General features: G+C 42.7%; 1 protein-coding gene across 1 annotated transcript in view; it reads right to left on the minus strand.

Annotated features, from left to right (window-relative positions):
* GRIN2B (glutamate ionotropic receptor NMDA type subunit 2B) overlaps positions 1–17,000 on the minus strand; it is a 165,135-nt gene that overhangs the window by 107,871 nt on the left and 40,264 nt on the right. Inside the window, exon 2 of the mRNA XM_042815977.1 lies at positions 7,018–7,616. Coding sequence (XP_042671911.1) covers positions 7,018–7,616 — 599 coding nt within the window. The remainder of the gene's footprint in view (positions 1–7,017; positions 7,617–17,000) is intronic.

A 17,000-nucleotide genomic window follows, 5' to 3' on the forward strand; every position in this document is an offset into this window, starting at 1 on the left:
ATTTGTGTATTTCTGCCACAGATGAGCACTGATCCAACCCCCAGGTCAGAGCCACTAGGCGGCGTGCCAGGCTGATGCCTTGTCACACCGCATCGGGAACCCAAACTGCATCAAAGGGATGAGAAATCCGCTCCGGAGTTGCACAGGGAGCCATAGCAACGCAGTAGATCCTATTTTTAAAAACTTGAAAGATAGTAAGAACATTAAGTCGGGGGGGGGGGGGGGGGGGGAAGATGAAGAAAAAAAAAAAGAGGAGTGCTTCTATCAGGAAAAAGAAAAAGCACATTCTTTACAGCATCCAGTAATGAAACCATAAATGGCTCACCATCCACTTTCACAGGTGTGCAGTCCAAAACACCCAGAGCCACAACACAGCAGTCCCTAAAGGAAGGTGGCTGTTTCTCACTTCCCCACCTCTGATCTGCTAACGCGAGTTTTCAAATCCCCTGGTGCACTTTGGACCTGTAGGACCCTGACTGCATGTTGTTAAGAGGAAAGATCCCAAACCACAGCCCATGATGGGCTTGTGGTTTCACACCACTTCTTTCAGCTCTGCCACAGAGGATTTTCATTCGTTTTTTAAGAAGAGTGCAGAGAGGCTGAGTGCACAAGTTACAGCATATTGTGACCAGCAAGTGAAGTTGCCACAGTATTAGCACTAATTGGACTTGGCTGCAGAGCAGGAGATGTCTCAGAGGGCTGGAAGCAGAACATGGACATTTTCCCATCTGGAAACTGATGGCGCATACTGAAATTTATTCCCAGCTGGTGGATTTTGGAGGCCTTTACAAAAGAAGCTGTCCTCTAATCAAAAGATAGCCCCTGCCTAAAGCCCATCACTTCATCTGAATCCTCCCACCCTATTTTAATTGTATAGAGAATTATACATCCAGCTGCCCACACAGAGCGAGCATCACCTCTCTCCCTCACAGAAAGCCTCGCCCTGCAAGACCAAGGTATCCTGCAACATCTGAAGAGGAACAGATTTTTGCTGTCTGGCCCTCCATCATACACTCCTTTCCAGACACCAGGGGTCTTCACTCTCCTATCAGCACGACATGCTGACTTGATGCTGCAGCCTTCTAGCAAGACATCCAACAGGGGCTATGAAGCTCTATTGCATGAGCAGCAGAGAATAGAGTGACATCCAACAGGAAATATAGGAAAGGAGGCATGCCCCACTGGAGTGAAAGGCACTGCCCAGCCCTGGCCTCCAGCTGCTGCTGAAGCCGTGACAGGAACATGCAAATTTCAACAGCAGGGACTTCTAATCCACCAACAGTGCTCAATCCACGTCCTGCCAGCCAGCACTAGCCTGACAGCAACCGGATACACTGACCAGCAGGAGCGTAACAAGCTGCTAACAAGATGCTGGCTTAAAGGCTTAGAAAGGTCAAAAGTTGCACATCTTCCCTCATCCTCCAAGTTTTGAAAAGGGCAATTTTCACATCTTTGGGAACACACCATTTATCTCTTCTCTCTCTTCCTCTGAGGAGTGAAGGAGTACCAGCACTGTGCCTCCCAATCTTGGAGCAGCGTGGATTTAAGGGCTAGAGCAGAGCTTCCCAGACAGCTGGCAAACAGTCCCAAAGGCAGTAAGACTTCAGGGCTGACCAGTGCTTCTAGCTGCTAGCACAGGGCTCATTCATCTATCCTACAAACAGACAAAGGACAACAACACGAATACTGAGCTGTGGGAAGGTACGCCTCACTTGGACGTGAGACAAGCTCCAAAACAGTATCTGCAAATGACATGTCACAAATATGACAAATGACTTGTGTGTGACATGGCAGGCAACAGCTACTGCAACCAGATCTAAGAAAGGGCAGGACAGTGGGTTAGGAGTGGCCCAGAAAGGAAGTGAAAGTTCTGCCTGGGAAACATCCTCAGCATTAAACTAGGCAAACCAGGTCCAGAGTGATAGCTGGACTGCACCTTTCAGAGACAGAAATAATGACTATGGTCATGGGCCTCCAGGGGACCAATATATTTGTACAATCCTGCTGCACATACTTTCGCTACTCAATGACCTCACATTCAGGTGTTCCAAGTCCCAGCAATTCCTAACTACCCACTAGGGGAATTAGGTCCTCTGAGAACAGAACTTGCCCTTGGTGTCCCAGGAAAAAGTTTCCAGCAGTTCCTCAGAGGCTCTTTTGCATTTCATAGAATCACAGAATGGTTTGGGTTGTAAGGGACCTCAGAGATCATCTAATTCCAACCCCTCTGCCACAGGCAGGGTTTCCAGCCACTAGATCAGATTGATCAGGACCCCATCCAGCCTGGCCTTTCTTAACTGGCTGGAATGAAAAGCTCCAGATGAAAGTCTATTTCTTCCAGAGAGGAAATATCATGTCCAAAAAATGCACCAAACTAGCTTGCCAGCTGTTTTCATATTTGAGGAATCTGAAGCGCAGAATTGAACCTATCTTTGTTCCCCTCTTAATGTATTTCTTTGCAAAGGCAGTATAATTCCACATTTGTATTTTCATTCCAAAGCAAATGCTTCACTGCGCTTTTTATTAAAATGAAATCTGGTGTGTGCAGCCTTGTATTAAATGAGAGACTATTAAAGCCAATCAGTGGAGAACTCATTAGTAACCCTACAACAACAAACTAGTAGTTATGGCACAGCATTCACAAGCAGCCATGACAACCAGTAGGAAGAACCCAGGTCTTGTTGAAGACTATAACAGAAGCATAGCTTATGTATAGCCCAATGACTGAATAGCCATACAAAATGGCTGTGCTTCTATTCCTCAAATGACATGTGCCAGAAAACACATTCTTTTACCACGACTCATCCCTGAATACCTCTCTCAAGAATGCTCCCATCATTTAGTTATTTCTTCCCACTTCTAAAATATAGTAAGAAGCGTCCATCCTGAGCTCAAGGAAATCTGTCCCATCTATTAAAATAACAAAATAAGCAGAAGGCTGCCTCTGAATGCATCCACCTCTGCCCACTCACTCCTTAGCAGCCATGCTGAAGAGAGAGCAGATGACTTTTGCAGAATGCCTAGAAGGTTATTAACTCTACTTGGAAGGGCAAGAAGGAAGAATTCCAAATCTGAGCATCTCTCCAGAGGAAAATCATGTTAGAAACTCCTTCTCAATCTCTGAAATCTTCTCATGTGGCAGAAGAGAGTAGGGAGCACAGTGATTTGCTGAATGCTCTGGAGAAGACCGGTTATCAAGATAACTACAGATTCAGTAGACTGGAACTTTCAAACCAGATAGCTTTCTGGATGCTGGAATAAATAAACAGATACTTATTAAAAGAAACACCAAAGAATTAAAGAGTGTAATTGAACTGGAAAACAGTATTTGGATAGTTGAATTCTATGTGATCACCTAAGCCTATTAACAGCATAAATTGAAATAAATCCCTCACTGGAGGAAAACTTTCAAGAATCCTTCAAATCTTTCAGAAAGAAAAATAACATTTTTTGTAGAACTAACTTTCCTTATGATATCATGCTTCTACTAGCTAGCAAGCTCATTTTCTAGGACAAAATCTGCAAACTCACACTTCTGCAGTTCTAATCCAACACAAAGGAGTACCAGTTTCAAGACTGACAAGCAACAGTTGCTATGAGACCATTATTAACATGAGGAGATGCATACCAAACACCTACATTGGTGAGAAATGGCATTTAAGTAACAGTCCATCCTGATTCTCTTTATGCCTCTAGCCATACTTCAGGCAAAGCTTTCTTAGTGCAAGTGCTTACAAAACCAAAAAAAAAAAAAAAAAATGCCCATGAATTAGCAGATAAAAATATGGAGAAATATCAATGGAGTGGGACCATTTGATTTTAGCTGCATTCAGAACTACTACAAAAGGATTCAGAAGCAGAAATAGGGAAATGACAAAGTCACAGTCTTAGCAAGTGAAGTGTTTCAGCGGAACTAAAGTTCACATGTTTTTTAGTTATAAGTGTCACTTTCCAAATAATAAAATTGGTAGATTCTTTTACTGCCTTCCAGCAATGGATTTGAAGCAAACCAGACCACCTTGGATTAACTTCAGGAGTTTCTGAAACCCCAGCTATGTGGTGATGTATTATCTGAGGTCACACACACACTTTGCAGTCTCCCCAGACATCAAACCCACATACATACATTTCTCTATTCTGTGTAGGCATGCGGAGGGGGAACTGTAAGCTGCAGATGGCTGAATATAGTATTGCCAGGTCCGGGGCATGTCTAAAATTAGTTTTCCAGAACCTTCAGTCCAGCCCAAAGCATACCAGGAGAGGTTTAAAGCTTAGCACATAGTAAATTCCAGTGAGTTCAACAAGACTTGAAGGTATGAACACAGATCATAACCATTAACCTCTGCAGGTAGTGAGGTGAACTCATATCTTCATCTTTGCTTTCTTCCCACTTCCCTCTCCTCTCCTTCCTCCTGTCCAGATCCCAGGCTGTAAGGCTGAGCTTGAAGCTGATCACATTTCTGTTAGAACTTTGGATGTGCAAAGGCAAATGCTGATTTTGGACACCACATAACATGCCAAAAGGTGTCTGAAAGTAATTGCATTTAAAAAGAAGCCCAAGCATATAACTCACTGGAATTCATGCTGTTCAACCATCTCTCTCAAAAGTACAGACAGAGTACAAGTGTTTGCAGGAGAAAGAACTCCCATACTAGCATATCACAGGTCAGTGTCGTGCAAGGCAACGCGATTATTTACACTGCGGCTGCAGAAGCAACTTCCACAGAGTATAGTGATTTCTGAGCTAGTGCAGATGCCCAAAGCAATCTAAGCAGAGGCAGAATGGAGCTTGGCCTGGACTAATTGCCTTGGCTTTTCAGAGAGACTGATGTCAGCGTCCAAACTAAGTTGGGTATATGCACATGCACCTGCAGTCATTCCCATGAACGTTATAACCACGACAAGGGAAAAGAAACAACACGATTTGGGCCACAAAGGTGAGAAAAAATATAATACTTTCCAAACTGACAAGAACTGCTTCAGTGTGGGATGCCCAGGCTCCAGGGCATATCTACACTACACAACAGTGTTGTCATATTTAGAGATTAGAGCATTTCTGAGCTGGTGCCTCCTATCCAATGCCAAGAAGAGCTTTTCAGAGATCTGATGGGTCATACGTAGCATAGCTATATGGGTATGATTTTGTGCATCAGCTAATTAGCAGGTCTCTACAGAACACAGCATCTCACAGCAGGAGACAACATTTTGTTTTCTAAAGAAATGCTGAAAAGTCACAGCATAGCTCTCCCTTTCAGAATCTCTACTCAGAAAAGTAAAAAGCAACCTGCCTTTATGTGACTTCTGATAACTTTATATGTATTAAATATAACTTTTTTCCTGTTTAATCATTCCAGTGATGACTCAACAGAGCAACAGAAAACACCCTTTTCCACTAGGCCTGGCTGGGAAGGAAACGGATAAACGCATTGGGCATTTTTGGTGATTCAAGGGCTTGCAGACAACAAAAAGCCAGTGTAGGGAAGAGGAAAGCATGACAGTGACTGCTAATGTGTCAATGGATCACAGAGACAAAGAAAGAACGAAAAGAATCATGGGCAACCTAATAGACCAAAGAGGAGACTTATTTCAGCCCCCAGCTTCCAGACAATGCAAAATTGCATTCTGCTTTTCAGTCCACCTGTCCCTCTATCTTCCTAACAGTTCGTAGTGAGAGGTCACAGCACACAAGACAATCCATCACATTTACAGTATTCTATGATTCATCATGACAAATGAACAAGGATGCTGTGCTCTCTGCAGCCACCTCTCATGACAACTACTACCTGGATTCTCCATCTCACACTGCAAAGGAATCAACCTGCCCAAGGATATTATATGAAAAACATTGGAGAATGACAGCTGAGCAGGTCAGAAGGCAAGTGGTTAATTGCAGATACTGCACTTCTTTCCATGTCTATCTGGGTTGCTTAGCTACGCCCGAAAGTTCTAGCTGGGACAATAAAGGGAAATTAGTAATCTGAGTGCTGCTTGAGAACTTGTCCCACCAGAGCCTTCCTCTATGACCTCTAACAGGCATCTTAGCACTGTTTCTTTAGAACATCTGAAACTGGATCAGAGAAAGATACTTATTCAAATAGTTTTTCCAGTTTTTATATATATATATCTGTGTGTGTGTGTGCACGCATATGTGTGTGTAAACACACATATTTTTATTTAACATTCTCTGCCATCTAGAAAAACTCCCAGTCCTGATGGAGATGTCTAGGCTCTCTATTCAGTGTGCACAAGAGAGAATGAGATCTGAAACAGTCAGCAGACAGTCACCAATGAGATGCCAATGAGCAGGATGATAACAGAAATCCCTTTTCTTGGAAGTAAACCAGATGCTTAAGACACCTGAAGACTTTAGATGCCTCCAAGATAAAGCAGGAGCTCAACAGGCTTGTTGACCTTAATTCTTTTTCCAGATCTAGTTCTCCAGGCCTCTCCACACTTCCTTCTCTCCTCTGATTCAGGGGTAGTGGACAGCAGAAGGACACTCAGTATTCAGACAACAGGAGCCATGGAAATTTCCCAGTTGGGTTACACAACCATCTACAAAGGAACACCTATTTACGCATTGCTAGTTCCTGGAATGGAACCTGGGCCCTTCTAGATTTAAATACAAAAATCCACACTACTTACACTAAGAACCCATGTGCCACTTACAGACCCATTCATGTACAGACTCTCCAAGGAGTTCAACGATGTAACAAGAGCAAATCTGTTGTGCATCAAAGGGCACACTCATATTTTTGCATCATATCTTCATTGTGCCTTTGCTTTGTGCTGGCTTCCTCCTCATACGATATTTTGATAATGATGTTTTTTTTCAAAGGAGTGACAGTAGCGATGTTAACAGCAACACAAGTACCACCATCAGCACAACTCCCCTTGGCCAGGGTTCCTAGCCAACACTACCCACAGCACTGAAGCAACGGCCTACCAAAATTGCTCTGGCGGTCAGAAGTTCTTGAGACCCCTTTTTTGTAAAGCTAACCCATCCCTTCTCCTTACCTGTTGAGCATGTTGGACTGGTAAATCCTTTTCTCCTGGGTGTTGTAACAGCTGCTTTTGGGCTCGGGGATGAAGCTGTGTTCAGACAGCATATCAGAAGCAGCCGTGGTGATTATGGCTATTCCGTCCCTCACTCTAGCAGGAAGACCGTAGTCCCATTCATCATATGAGACAGAGATGAGCCCAGTGGGGAACTCAGATGGCACTGTGTCTGTATCCCCTGCCACCAGGCTGGGCACGATCCACGTGTAACCATAGCCTGTCAGACCCACAGAGTTGGCCACCTCAAAAATGTAGGTGGCCTCTTCCTTGGTGCAGTAGAGGAGGATAACAGGGCTTTGGAGCTTCTTGAGCTGGTTCTGGATCTTTGAGTCTCCATCATCCAGGGACATGTCCAACAGAAGGACCTCCTCCAGTTCCCAACCCACAAAGCTGTGCTCAATGGTACTGCGGATCTTGTTCACAAAGTCCTGGTAACCAGGAAAGTAAGTAGTGACAATGGAGAAGATGTACCAGTCATATTCTTCCATGATGTTGAGCATGACTGAAGCTTGCTGTTCTATTGATGGGCCAAACTGGAAGAACATGGATGACTCATCCTAGAATAGGAAGTCAAAGAGAAAGAGAAAACAAGAATAGGTCAAAGGAAATAGACAACATTCCTAGTCAACTCACTGAGTGTGGAAGGGGAGGCATACAGTTAGAATCTTGCACTTCATGTCTTGGCCACATTTTAAGGATTTTTAACAAAGTGAAGCAAGTGGGAAGGAAGTAAAAGCTTTTTTTATGACCAGCTGTCCTTAATTTATTTTTAAAGGCACGTTGCTGAAATTACTTAATGTTTCAAATATTAGGCATGATTCAAACAGATAGAGAACAACTGGAGCACAAACAAGGCCAGAAAAAGAATACATGCAAAATATTCTATGTTTGCACAAATCAACAGCTTTAATACCAGGATTATCACAACACTACATGTAGGATAAAGAGGGCACAAAGCAGCTTTGGTTTTTTAGTTTGTTTGTTTGTTTGTTTGTTTTAAGTTTGGGACAGTACTCTAGCTTAATATCCAGACTGAAATGCACCTAGATTAGGTACAATCATTGAACACAAATCTGAGAACCTCTGCTTCTGTTTCTTCTCAAAACAAGCAGTAGCATGAAGTACTACAACTACGAAGTCTCATTTCAGAACAACTTAGAACATGCTAAAGTTGAAAAAAAAATCTAGGGTCTTGTTTATTGTCATATTTTATAGAATGCCATATAGAATAACATATGTCATATATTTTATGAAGTGTTCATTCATTGCCTTCTGTCATGCCAGGTTCATCTTTGTGAGAATCAGAACGTGCACCACTTTATAACTTCCAAGACTCCAAAGGCATTTTGCACAGATCATCTCTTCAGTGGCATAGTGTAAGCCTTTTTCATCCTAAGTTTTTACAAGATACCACCATTTCAATATCTGAAAGATTCAGTAAAATCCAAATCCCTGCTTTTGCCCTGTTCTTGATAGAAACAAAAAAAAACCATTTCTTAATATGCTCTCTTACAATCTGATCTTTGTTGTTTAAAACCAACTGCAAACTCCCACTGATTTCAACAGGTTAGGATTTGATCATAAACAAAAAAGGTAGAATTACTGTTATCTTTCTGCAGAGATTCACATCACAATAAGGAAACCCTCCAAATCCGATCACCGCTTCTTCTTCCCTGCCAGAAAAGCTGAACCAAAAATCCAAAAGGAAGCAGTCAAGAGTTTTAGATTAGGGGAACTCCTTGTGTAAATGCCCAAAAACATTACCTCAAGATATTCCCAATGTAACGCTGTAACGTGATGAAAAGCACAGCAATGATAGTAAAGTCCTAGGCTATAGCAAATGAGGACAAGCCCCAAATGCAGCAGCCATGAACACAGAAACAAAGGGAAAAGTATGCTTACCCTTAGAAGACCTCAGGCAAACAGGGATCTCCAGCAAGCTACCCTTGCCTCCGCTACCAACCCTTACGTAAAGTCTGGGAAGGGCTGGATCCTGGCTTCATGCCTTCTGGTCAGGTGAACTGCATGCACCTGAGCTCCCCTGGGTTGGCCCTGCCTTCCCACCAGGTGTTCAATCACTGTTTCAAGCTGTAACTTAGCATTTCCACTATACCAACTCTCTACCAAAGTCACTCTCTGACAGTTCAGCAGGTAAAGCTGGTTTTCCACAATGGTGTCAGTTAATCAGGCGTCCATCCCTTCTTTACTCATGCTTTTTATTACCTATTGCCATTTTGTCTATCAGTAAAAATATGCTAAAGCTCAGCAACTCCAGGAAAAAAAATAACTCTGATCTTCTGACCAGCCTTGATTCTTTTTCCTCAACTTCCAGTTGGTCATGTCCTATACGGAGTTTTCACTCTCAGATCCCCAAGCCTTTCCTGTGAGTTCTGGTGATTAACCTCTATTCACTTCAACCACCCACTCGTGAAAGTTCTCTTATGGCTGTTCTTTACTCACTGGAAAAATAAATGTACACAAAAAGAAAAAAGAAAAAAAAAGAAGGCAAATTGGAAACAGGAGCAGCAACTGAGCTTCACAATCTGTGGAACACAGTTCAAGTTTTCTGATCACTGGAATTCACACCCTTCCCCAACTACAATTGTGCTCAGGAAAAAAATCAAGAGATATGTTTTATCTTTGAAGCTTACAGAGACAATCAGAAAAAACAGATGAAAGATTAAATAACTGCCACAGCACTTGCCTGATATCGAAGACAGCCTGAAGAAGCATCTTCAATACCCTTCATTGCACTGTGCCTTTGCAAGCCACCTGTAGCAAACTGATTGCTACACTGTGAGTGATAACTACTTTTTTATATATTAATTCAACAAAAGCTCTTCTATTTTTATGCACAGGAAATTCTGCATTGACAGCAAAATTCCACAGTTTCTATCAGAGAGTCTAAGAGTTGAAGGACCTGACTACTGAATTACAGAAAGATTTGACACACGGGATCTAGACGTCTGGATGCTTTCCTCGGTGATCAGGAAGGGACATGAGATGGTAAATCCAATAGTTATTTCAAGGCTGCACACGCAGGACATGCACACACAGGAGTTACTAGACATGGTAGCAAGGTGCAGGAGCTACTGCTGTCTCTGAGATTCAAAACCCCGTCAGAAGCTCCAGCTAAAGCACATGCTGACAGTTCATTCCACATGAGTGCACAGCACAGTTGAAGGAAATTCTCTCTCAAAAACTCAGGCAGAAAATTCAGCACTCCTCACTAACCAGAGCATAGCAGAACATCAAATATCAATACACAAAATAGGTAGACTTACTACAACCCAGCTTAACAGCTCACCTTTACAGAGAAATAGATACATCGCTCCTCAAATCAAAGAGCATGAACCATCTGGCTGTGCATGTGATTACCATTATTACACAACTGCTCGCATCTTTATTACAGAAGCTGCAAGAAGATGCAACTTCTATTCAAAATGAAAGCATTCAGGAAGTGCAAGCCAGCCCAGATTTTGGCTTGGCAAGATTTTTTTTTGCACTTAATCACACCAATGCTTGGGCTAGCCAATTGTTCTTCATTCCCTAACCAACTCAGCACTCAGAAGAAAAAAAAAAAAAAGAGGGGTGATGAAGGAAGGACATACAACAGTGTGGAAGAAAGTGTTCCTTTCACAATAAATCAGGAGAAGTGCTGATGGAGCTCAATGAGAATCTCCGTGAGTGCAGTTTAGGAGGAAAAAAAAAAAAAAAAAAAGCAAACACAGAAAAATGACTTCTCTCCTTATTTTTGACCACACCTAATGGAAAACCAGGGAAAAAGATAAGATACCTAAACTGACAGAGAATCACGGGGCTATCAGAGCAGGAATTTGACTTCACTGTGGTAGTGCAGTGAAAGATTTTAGATTAGGAGGCAGATCTACATTTTTTGCCTACTGGTTTGTTAGTGCTTTATTAATTTAAAATCAAAAAGCAATGTTTTGTCTCTCCAGAAATTTAAAGTTTCAGAAAGCACCACAAGCTCCTTTTTTAAAACTGCAGAAATTTCATAGTTCACCCTCTCCTTTTTCACCTTGGAGCACCCAAAACGTGATTCACCATTGCTATTAAAAGACAGATTTAAGTTTGGGATAGAGATAGCTTGAGTTAGAAGTAGTTCCTTATGTTGTGCATCACCCAGGTGTAATACAATCCCCTGAAAAAGGCTTGTTTTCATCCTACAGCCTTTCACCCATAAACTTGGGCTCCTCGTAGCAAGCTGCTTCAAGAGAAAAGTAAGATGCAGAAGAGGTGTCCCTCACCCAGTCTGGGAGTAGAGAGCCTCTATTACAGGATCTCGGTGCCTCCAGAGATCCTACTACTCCCCCACTGTCACCCTGTAAGGTCAGGAAGCCGTAGTTTGCAGAGCAGAGCTGGAGGAGGAGCTGATCAATTGACACAGCACCACTCCCCAGCTTGACAGATGGCTTCCCACAGAAAATCTGCTCAAGTTTGCCGCTGCTGGGACAAGTATTGCCTCCCCCTCCAGCACGTTTAACCCTTTAGGGAAGGAGGCTGGATTGTACTCTGTACAAAGGCACTCATCCAGAGGACTCTTTAGGAGACAGTTCATATGTGGATGGAGAGGGGATTCACAGAAATGGTGCAAGATTCAAGGAGTGACCAAGTATTACTGCCACAACTTAGAAGTTGAGTGCCTTTTGTACCTCAGCAGCAGGCCCATGCAGGTGCTGCATGGGGAGCTGGGCACAACCTGACTCTGGACCTGGACCTGTGACCAGGTCCAGGTTGCAGGCCTTTGGCTAAGATGCAGACCACTCTGAGGAGCCCTCCTGCAGCTGCACCACTTGAAACCAAACTCTGCCCTTTAGCAAGCTGTTTACCTTAGCTATGACAGGTCACAGAGAGGTTCCCAAATTGCTTTTCTTGCAAGTTCCTTCCTAACAGCTTCTCTGGATTCCCCAGGCATGTAAAAGCAATTACTCCCTTGCAAACATCTTTCTGTTGAGAGCAAAACTCCTTCTGAGTATGTAGAAAACTTCAGAACATCCCTAAAGCAGAGGAAATGGCAGGACCCCTAAGAAGAGCTGCAGTGGGCCACCCATAGCTGCTGACTTAGGAAGTGCGGAGACAGGCATTTTATTTCTCTTTCTAAGCTTCCGCCATGCAGGTGATGCAAATGTAACCTGGTTCTATGTCATGCTGAGTTGATACGATGGCTGAGCCTTGAACAGATTTTTGGTAGCGGTGGGCAAGTTGTTTAGCAAGTCTAGTGCAAGAGCCAGACCGCACAAGAGCCAGGTGTGTCAAGCTATGCACAAGGAATCTAAGGAGCATGTGTTTGCTTTTCATATTTGACTCTTGTTTTTTTTTTTTTCTTCCCCAAAATGTCCTACGCTGCTATCTTTGCATAGGTGCAAAGGAAATGCAATTTTTACTGCTCTGGGAGCTGCTCCCTTGTGTTAGGCTTTAAGGAACATCAGTATACCCTAATGGCAGGGGATGGAACTAAATGATTTTTAAGATGCCTTCCAACCCAAGCCATTATATGATTTTATGATTCGATACCTAACCCCATTTGCTGATGTACTAATAGGGCTTCTGTATAGCCATCATTTATTAACGGGGGTCAGCCCAGTTCTTCCTTTCCAGTGCCCCAGTTATGATCCTCATGACTCAGGCCATTATCCCTTTCCAAAACTCTATTCTCATTTTCCTGATTTAAAAGAAAAGCTGTTCTTGTGTCTTTAGTACTGTCTTGATTTGCAAAATTCCTCCATGACCTACAGCAAATCACACAGAGCTGCCTCCTGTTCAGACTTCAGCACTGCCTACCACAGATTCTATAGGGGCAAAAAGGGGTAAGCAAGAACCAAATAACTTCTGGGAAAACACAGACTTTAATTTCCCTACCAAAGTATTTCTTTTCTTCAAAATTGAGACACCACTGTGTACCTATTTGTCACAGTCCTGGTGGGATACCTGATTCACTGGGAGTTTTATTGTTCATGATGGAAAATGCTGCAACAGTTCAAAGTCTTATAATTAAATTTTCTATATTTCTGAGTCCGTTTGTTATAACAAATCTGACAGGAAATCAGAATCTTTGTTGCTTAAGTGTTCATTTACTTCTGTTTATTCTTACCACAAATGCATCACTGCCTCAGGCTAGCCTGGAGACAGAATCTTCAGCTTATTTGTTTTTTTCTTCTCACATTTAATTTTTTTATTTAGTTTTCAACAACTCAATACAATAAAACTCTGTTTTTAATATTGTGTTCTGCCTCATCCTGTGAGTTCTGTCCTTGAGTGCTTGCAGCTGGGTGTGTGAGAACACAATGATACATGGTGAGACTGGGTTCTAGAACAGCATCTCTGCGTCCACCACACACATACACACAAAACCTATGCCCACAAAAACACATACAACAAAACCTATTCAAAGTAAAGTTGCAGCATGTTAGAATGTGTCATTTGTTGATGTCATTCTTCACCCTTTTAGTTGATTTAGTGGGATTTCAAAACTCTCTTATCTTACTGCAATAGATTCCCTGGGCTGTTACTGATACTGGCTTGTGCAGCAGATGGAGCAGATGACCTCCTGCAATCCTTTCCCAGTGCTCTGATTCTCAGATGAGCAAATCATTTTTGGTGCAAATCTTCAGAGCTGCTCTGGGAACGTGCTGTCAATGGGAAGTTTGAACTTGTTAGATGCATAAATGTGGTTTATATAACCACATTATTTATCAGTTCCCTCACTTGTTCTAGTAATAACTACAGAACTGGCCTTATTATGTGAAAGGACACATCTCAAAGATCGTGTTATAGAGAAGTGATTATAAAAACTGGTGGATGAGAGAGACATTTTTCTGTGTCCCCGCTGATGGAAAGGCAGGCAGGACTCAAAACACAGTGAGCTACTGCACGGTCATTGTGCACCCACGTGGCACACTACATACTAAAAGACATCACAAGGAAGAGGAAGGAAAGTTAAGGTTGTTATAGCTGGAAAAAGCGTGCCTCAGGGACGCAAAACACAAAACAAGAGGAAACCAGGCCTCACTCTTTCCACTGCTGACACAACAATTTGAAACTTGTCATGGCAAAAACAAAGCCCAGATTGACAAGGTATCAGCAGGCCTTAACAGGCTGAATACTGTACAAAACCAGTTAGAGCATGACAAGTTAGTAGAGGGTTATAAGAACCTTCTATTACGGGTGAGCATGCTGCTGTCATGCTCCCTGCGAGGAGGGGCTTCCAAGTGGCCAACAAAAAGGCCTGCAGCACTCAGGAGAATAGTTGCTGACTCTCTAGGACTTTGCTGGCAGCAGTCATCCCTTGTGGCTGCTGAGAATTATTGCAGTGAGAAATCTAGAATTGCCAGTGAAGCTCAGTTTTGATACCCTGATAATGGGTAACCAAGATTCACATGTATAGTGACATTAACTGTATACTTAAGTATTAACATACATACAGCTTTCAATCATGATTTGGGCATTAATCTCTTAGTAGTAGTGAAAACTGGTTTGCTGCCAAACTCTAGCCCAGGGACAACTTGCAAGTACTCTAGCTCCAAGTAGCTCCTGAAAGCCATAATAAAAAGGTTTTTGATTAAAGATGACTCAAGGGCTGAAAACAGCTAAGTGTTTTCCAGTTTCCATCTAAGAGTCTGCAGAAATAATTCATTCTAAATGTTTTGCAAAAGAGGAAACAAGAGATACTCTAGATTTTGTACACTGTATCTTGGGAATGTTTCACTTTACTACATGCAGTTAGTAAAAAAAATGAAAGAGTTGAGCAGGTAAGTATAATTGCCCAGTGTAAAGAATTCTAAAAAAACCCCAAAGGTTGTTTGTCAAAGGTGGAGGGTCCATCATCTATGAATTTTATACGCAATCACTGGCCAAAGCAGACCAATATATGATAGTATTCTATACCAGCTTCTCAAAACATTACATATGGATGCCAGCACTTTTCCACAGAGGGGAAATATCAGTTAGCAAGCTGCCAGGATAAAGAATTTTCACATTGTGCCTTTTGCATTCCCTTTTTCATCTCTGTATGTGTGTACTTCCTTGTTTGATGAGCTTACATATAATGGATCAAACCACTGGTCACTCTGGGTAGACCCCCCTTAAGCCACATTGCTACCACACTGGGCAGCATAGGCCTAGCTCCCCCTCTCCCAGTTCGGCCAAGACCACTAATTGGCTTAATATCCTGATATGGCCAGCCCATAACAATTAGAGGAAAGTCAGACTGCCCCATTACTCATCCATCCAATTACATCATGGTGTTTGCCTAGGGATTCTTTTCTGGCTGACTTACCCTCCAGACTGAGGACTGAATTTTGACTGCAAGCTGAATGGTATGTCATTGGTATAGCCATATCAATCAACAGCAGCCATAAAACTATCCAGCACTCTTAAAAAAGTCCAGTCACAGTATTTGGCAAGATGTCATTGAATAAATTTTGCAAATGAACTATCTGAGATGAAATACTATTTCTTTTTATCATTTCTAAATTAATTGCTCTTCCATTTCATCAAATATTCCTTTGGTCTCTTATTATGAGCAAACCTGATCTGAACCTCCAAAGGTTCACAGAGTCTATTTAGATAAGACCTGAAAGTTCAACAATGAGCCCAATGCTATCAGAGCCCCTCAGGAGATGAAGGTCTCCTCTCACAGCAGCCCAGCTGAGTACTATACCCATAGTGTGTCTGTGAGGGCCTTCGTTCCTTTTATCAATCGTGAAGTACTGATGCTTTCCTTTCTGCATTGCTTATTTAAGCAGTAATGTTTAGCAGGAAAATCTGTTGGTTCCTCTGTGTCCTCACAAGTAGCACCTGCAGCACTGATGAAGCCAAGGTCTACTCAGCCTTTATGGACAGTGAAGTCAGCTGTGCCCATACTCTGAGCTGAATGGATCACAGCCAAAGTAAAGTAGTCAATATAAGGTAATGTTCACCAGGACTTACTCTTTTTTTAGAAATTGTCCTTGTTAACCATTTTAGATCATTTTTAGGGTCCAAAATAGTTTACACACACTTTGGATCAGAGCTGGCTTGCCTCTGTTAGATCAGAGTGCAGTGTGAGCAAGCAGTTGAAAGTAAAGCTTGTGTAGATGTGCCCTTCAGATTCCTTAAGCTAAAGAGGAAAAAAATGCTTCAGCCTTTATAAAATGGAGGTAAAATCAAGAGCTGAGATCTGACTAGATTACAGAGACTGCAGATTTTCTGTTGCCCCATAATTAGCTGTCTCTTCTTTAGGAGAGACATAGCCAAGGCTCTAAATGTTTACCAAAAAAAAAAAAAAAAGAGAGAGAGAGAAAGAGAGAGAATCAGAGAGAGAGGAAAAAAAAAAAGAGTCCCAGCCCTCACCGCTTTGGTTCCAGTTCAGAACCAGTGTTTCCCTAGCAACCACACACGTAATATAGCCATGGCCATAAGCTCCTTAGCGCTGATGCTGGATGCTGGCAGCCACAGAGGATGGCACTGCATTGCTCCCTGCAGTACTGTACAGGGTATGGCACATCCACTGGTGTCAGTGCTGTCATGGATGGGGCTGGGCTTTGTTACCTCCATCCACTCACCTCACTTTCACTGGTAGCCTGCTGGGACTACAGAGATGCTCAGGAAGAGGAGTTCTGACAGGGTACCCACATGGACCTCTTGTGCTGGTTGACCAATGGGAGCCTGCAGGGACATCTTAGGGTGCTCACCTGTGTGATTGGTCTTTCATTGTCTTTGAGGTAAGGAAATGGGCAATTTTTGAGGCTCCTTGGAGATAAGATCTTGGGTAAGATAGTACCCCTTTTGTTCTTACTCCACTCTAACCTGCATGACCAGGAAGAGCTCTGTTCCCTCTCAAAAGGGACAAAGGCCAATCAAAACCTTCACTTCCCCCCAACACAGAGTGAAAGGTGTGAGCTGAGGCTTCTGAGATGGAAGGAGTCTGGAAGACTCTGAGG

The sequence above is a fragment of the Centrocercus urophasianus genome, unplaced genomic scaffold, assembly GCF_019232065.1.
Source record: "Centrocercus urophasianus isolate 14NV4802_14NV808 unplaced genomic scaffold, USGS_Curo_1.0 seq_15, whole genome shotgun sequence".
Taxonomy (NCBI): domain Eukaryota; kingdom Metazoa; phylum Chordata; class Aves; order Galliformes; family Phasianidae; genus Centrocercus; species Centrocercus urophasianus.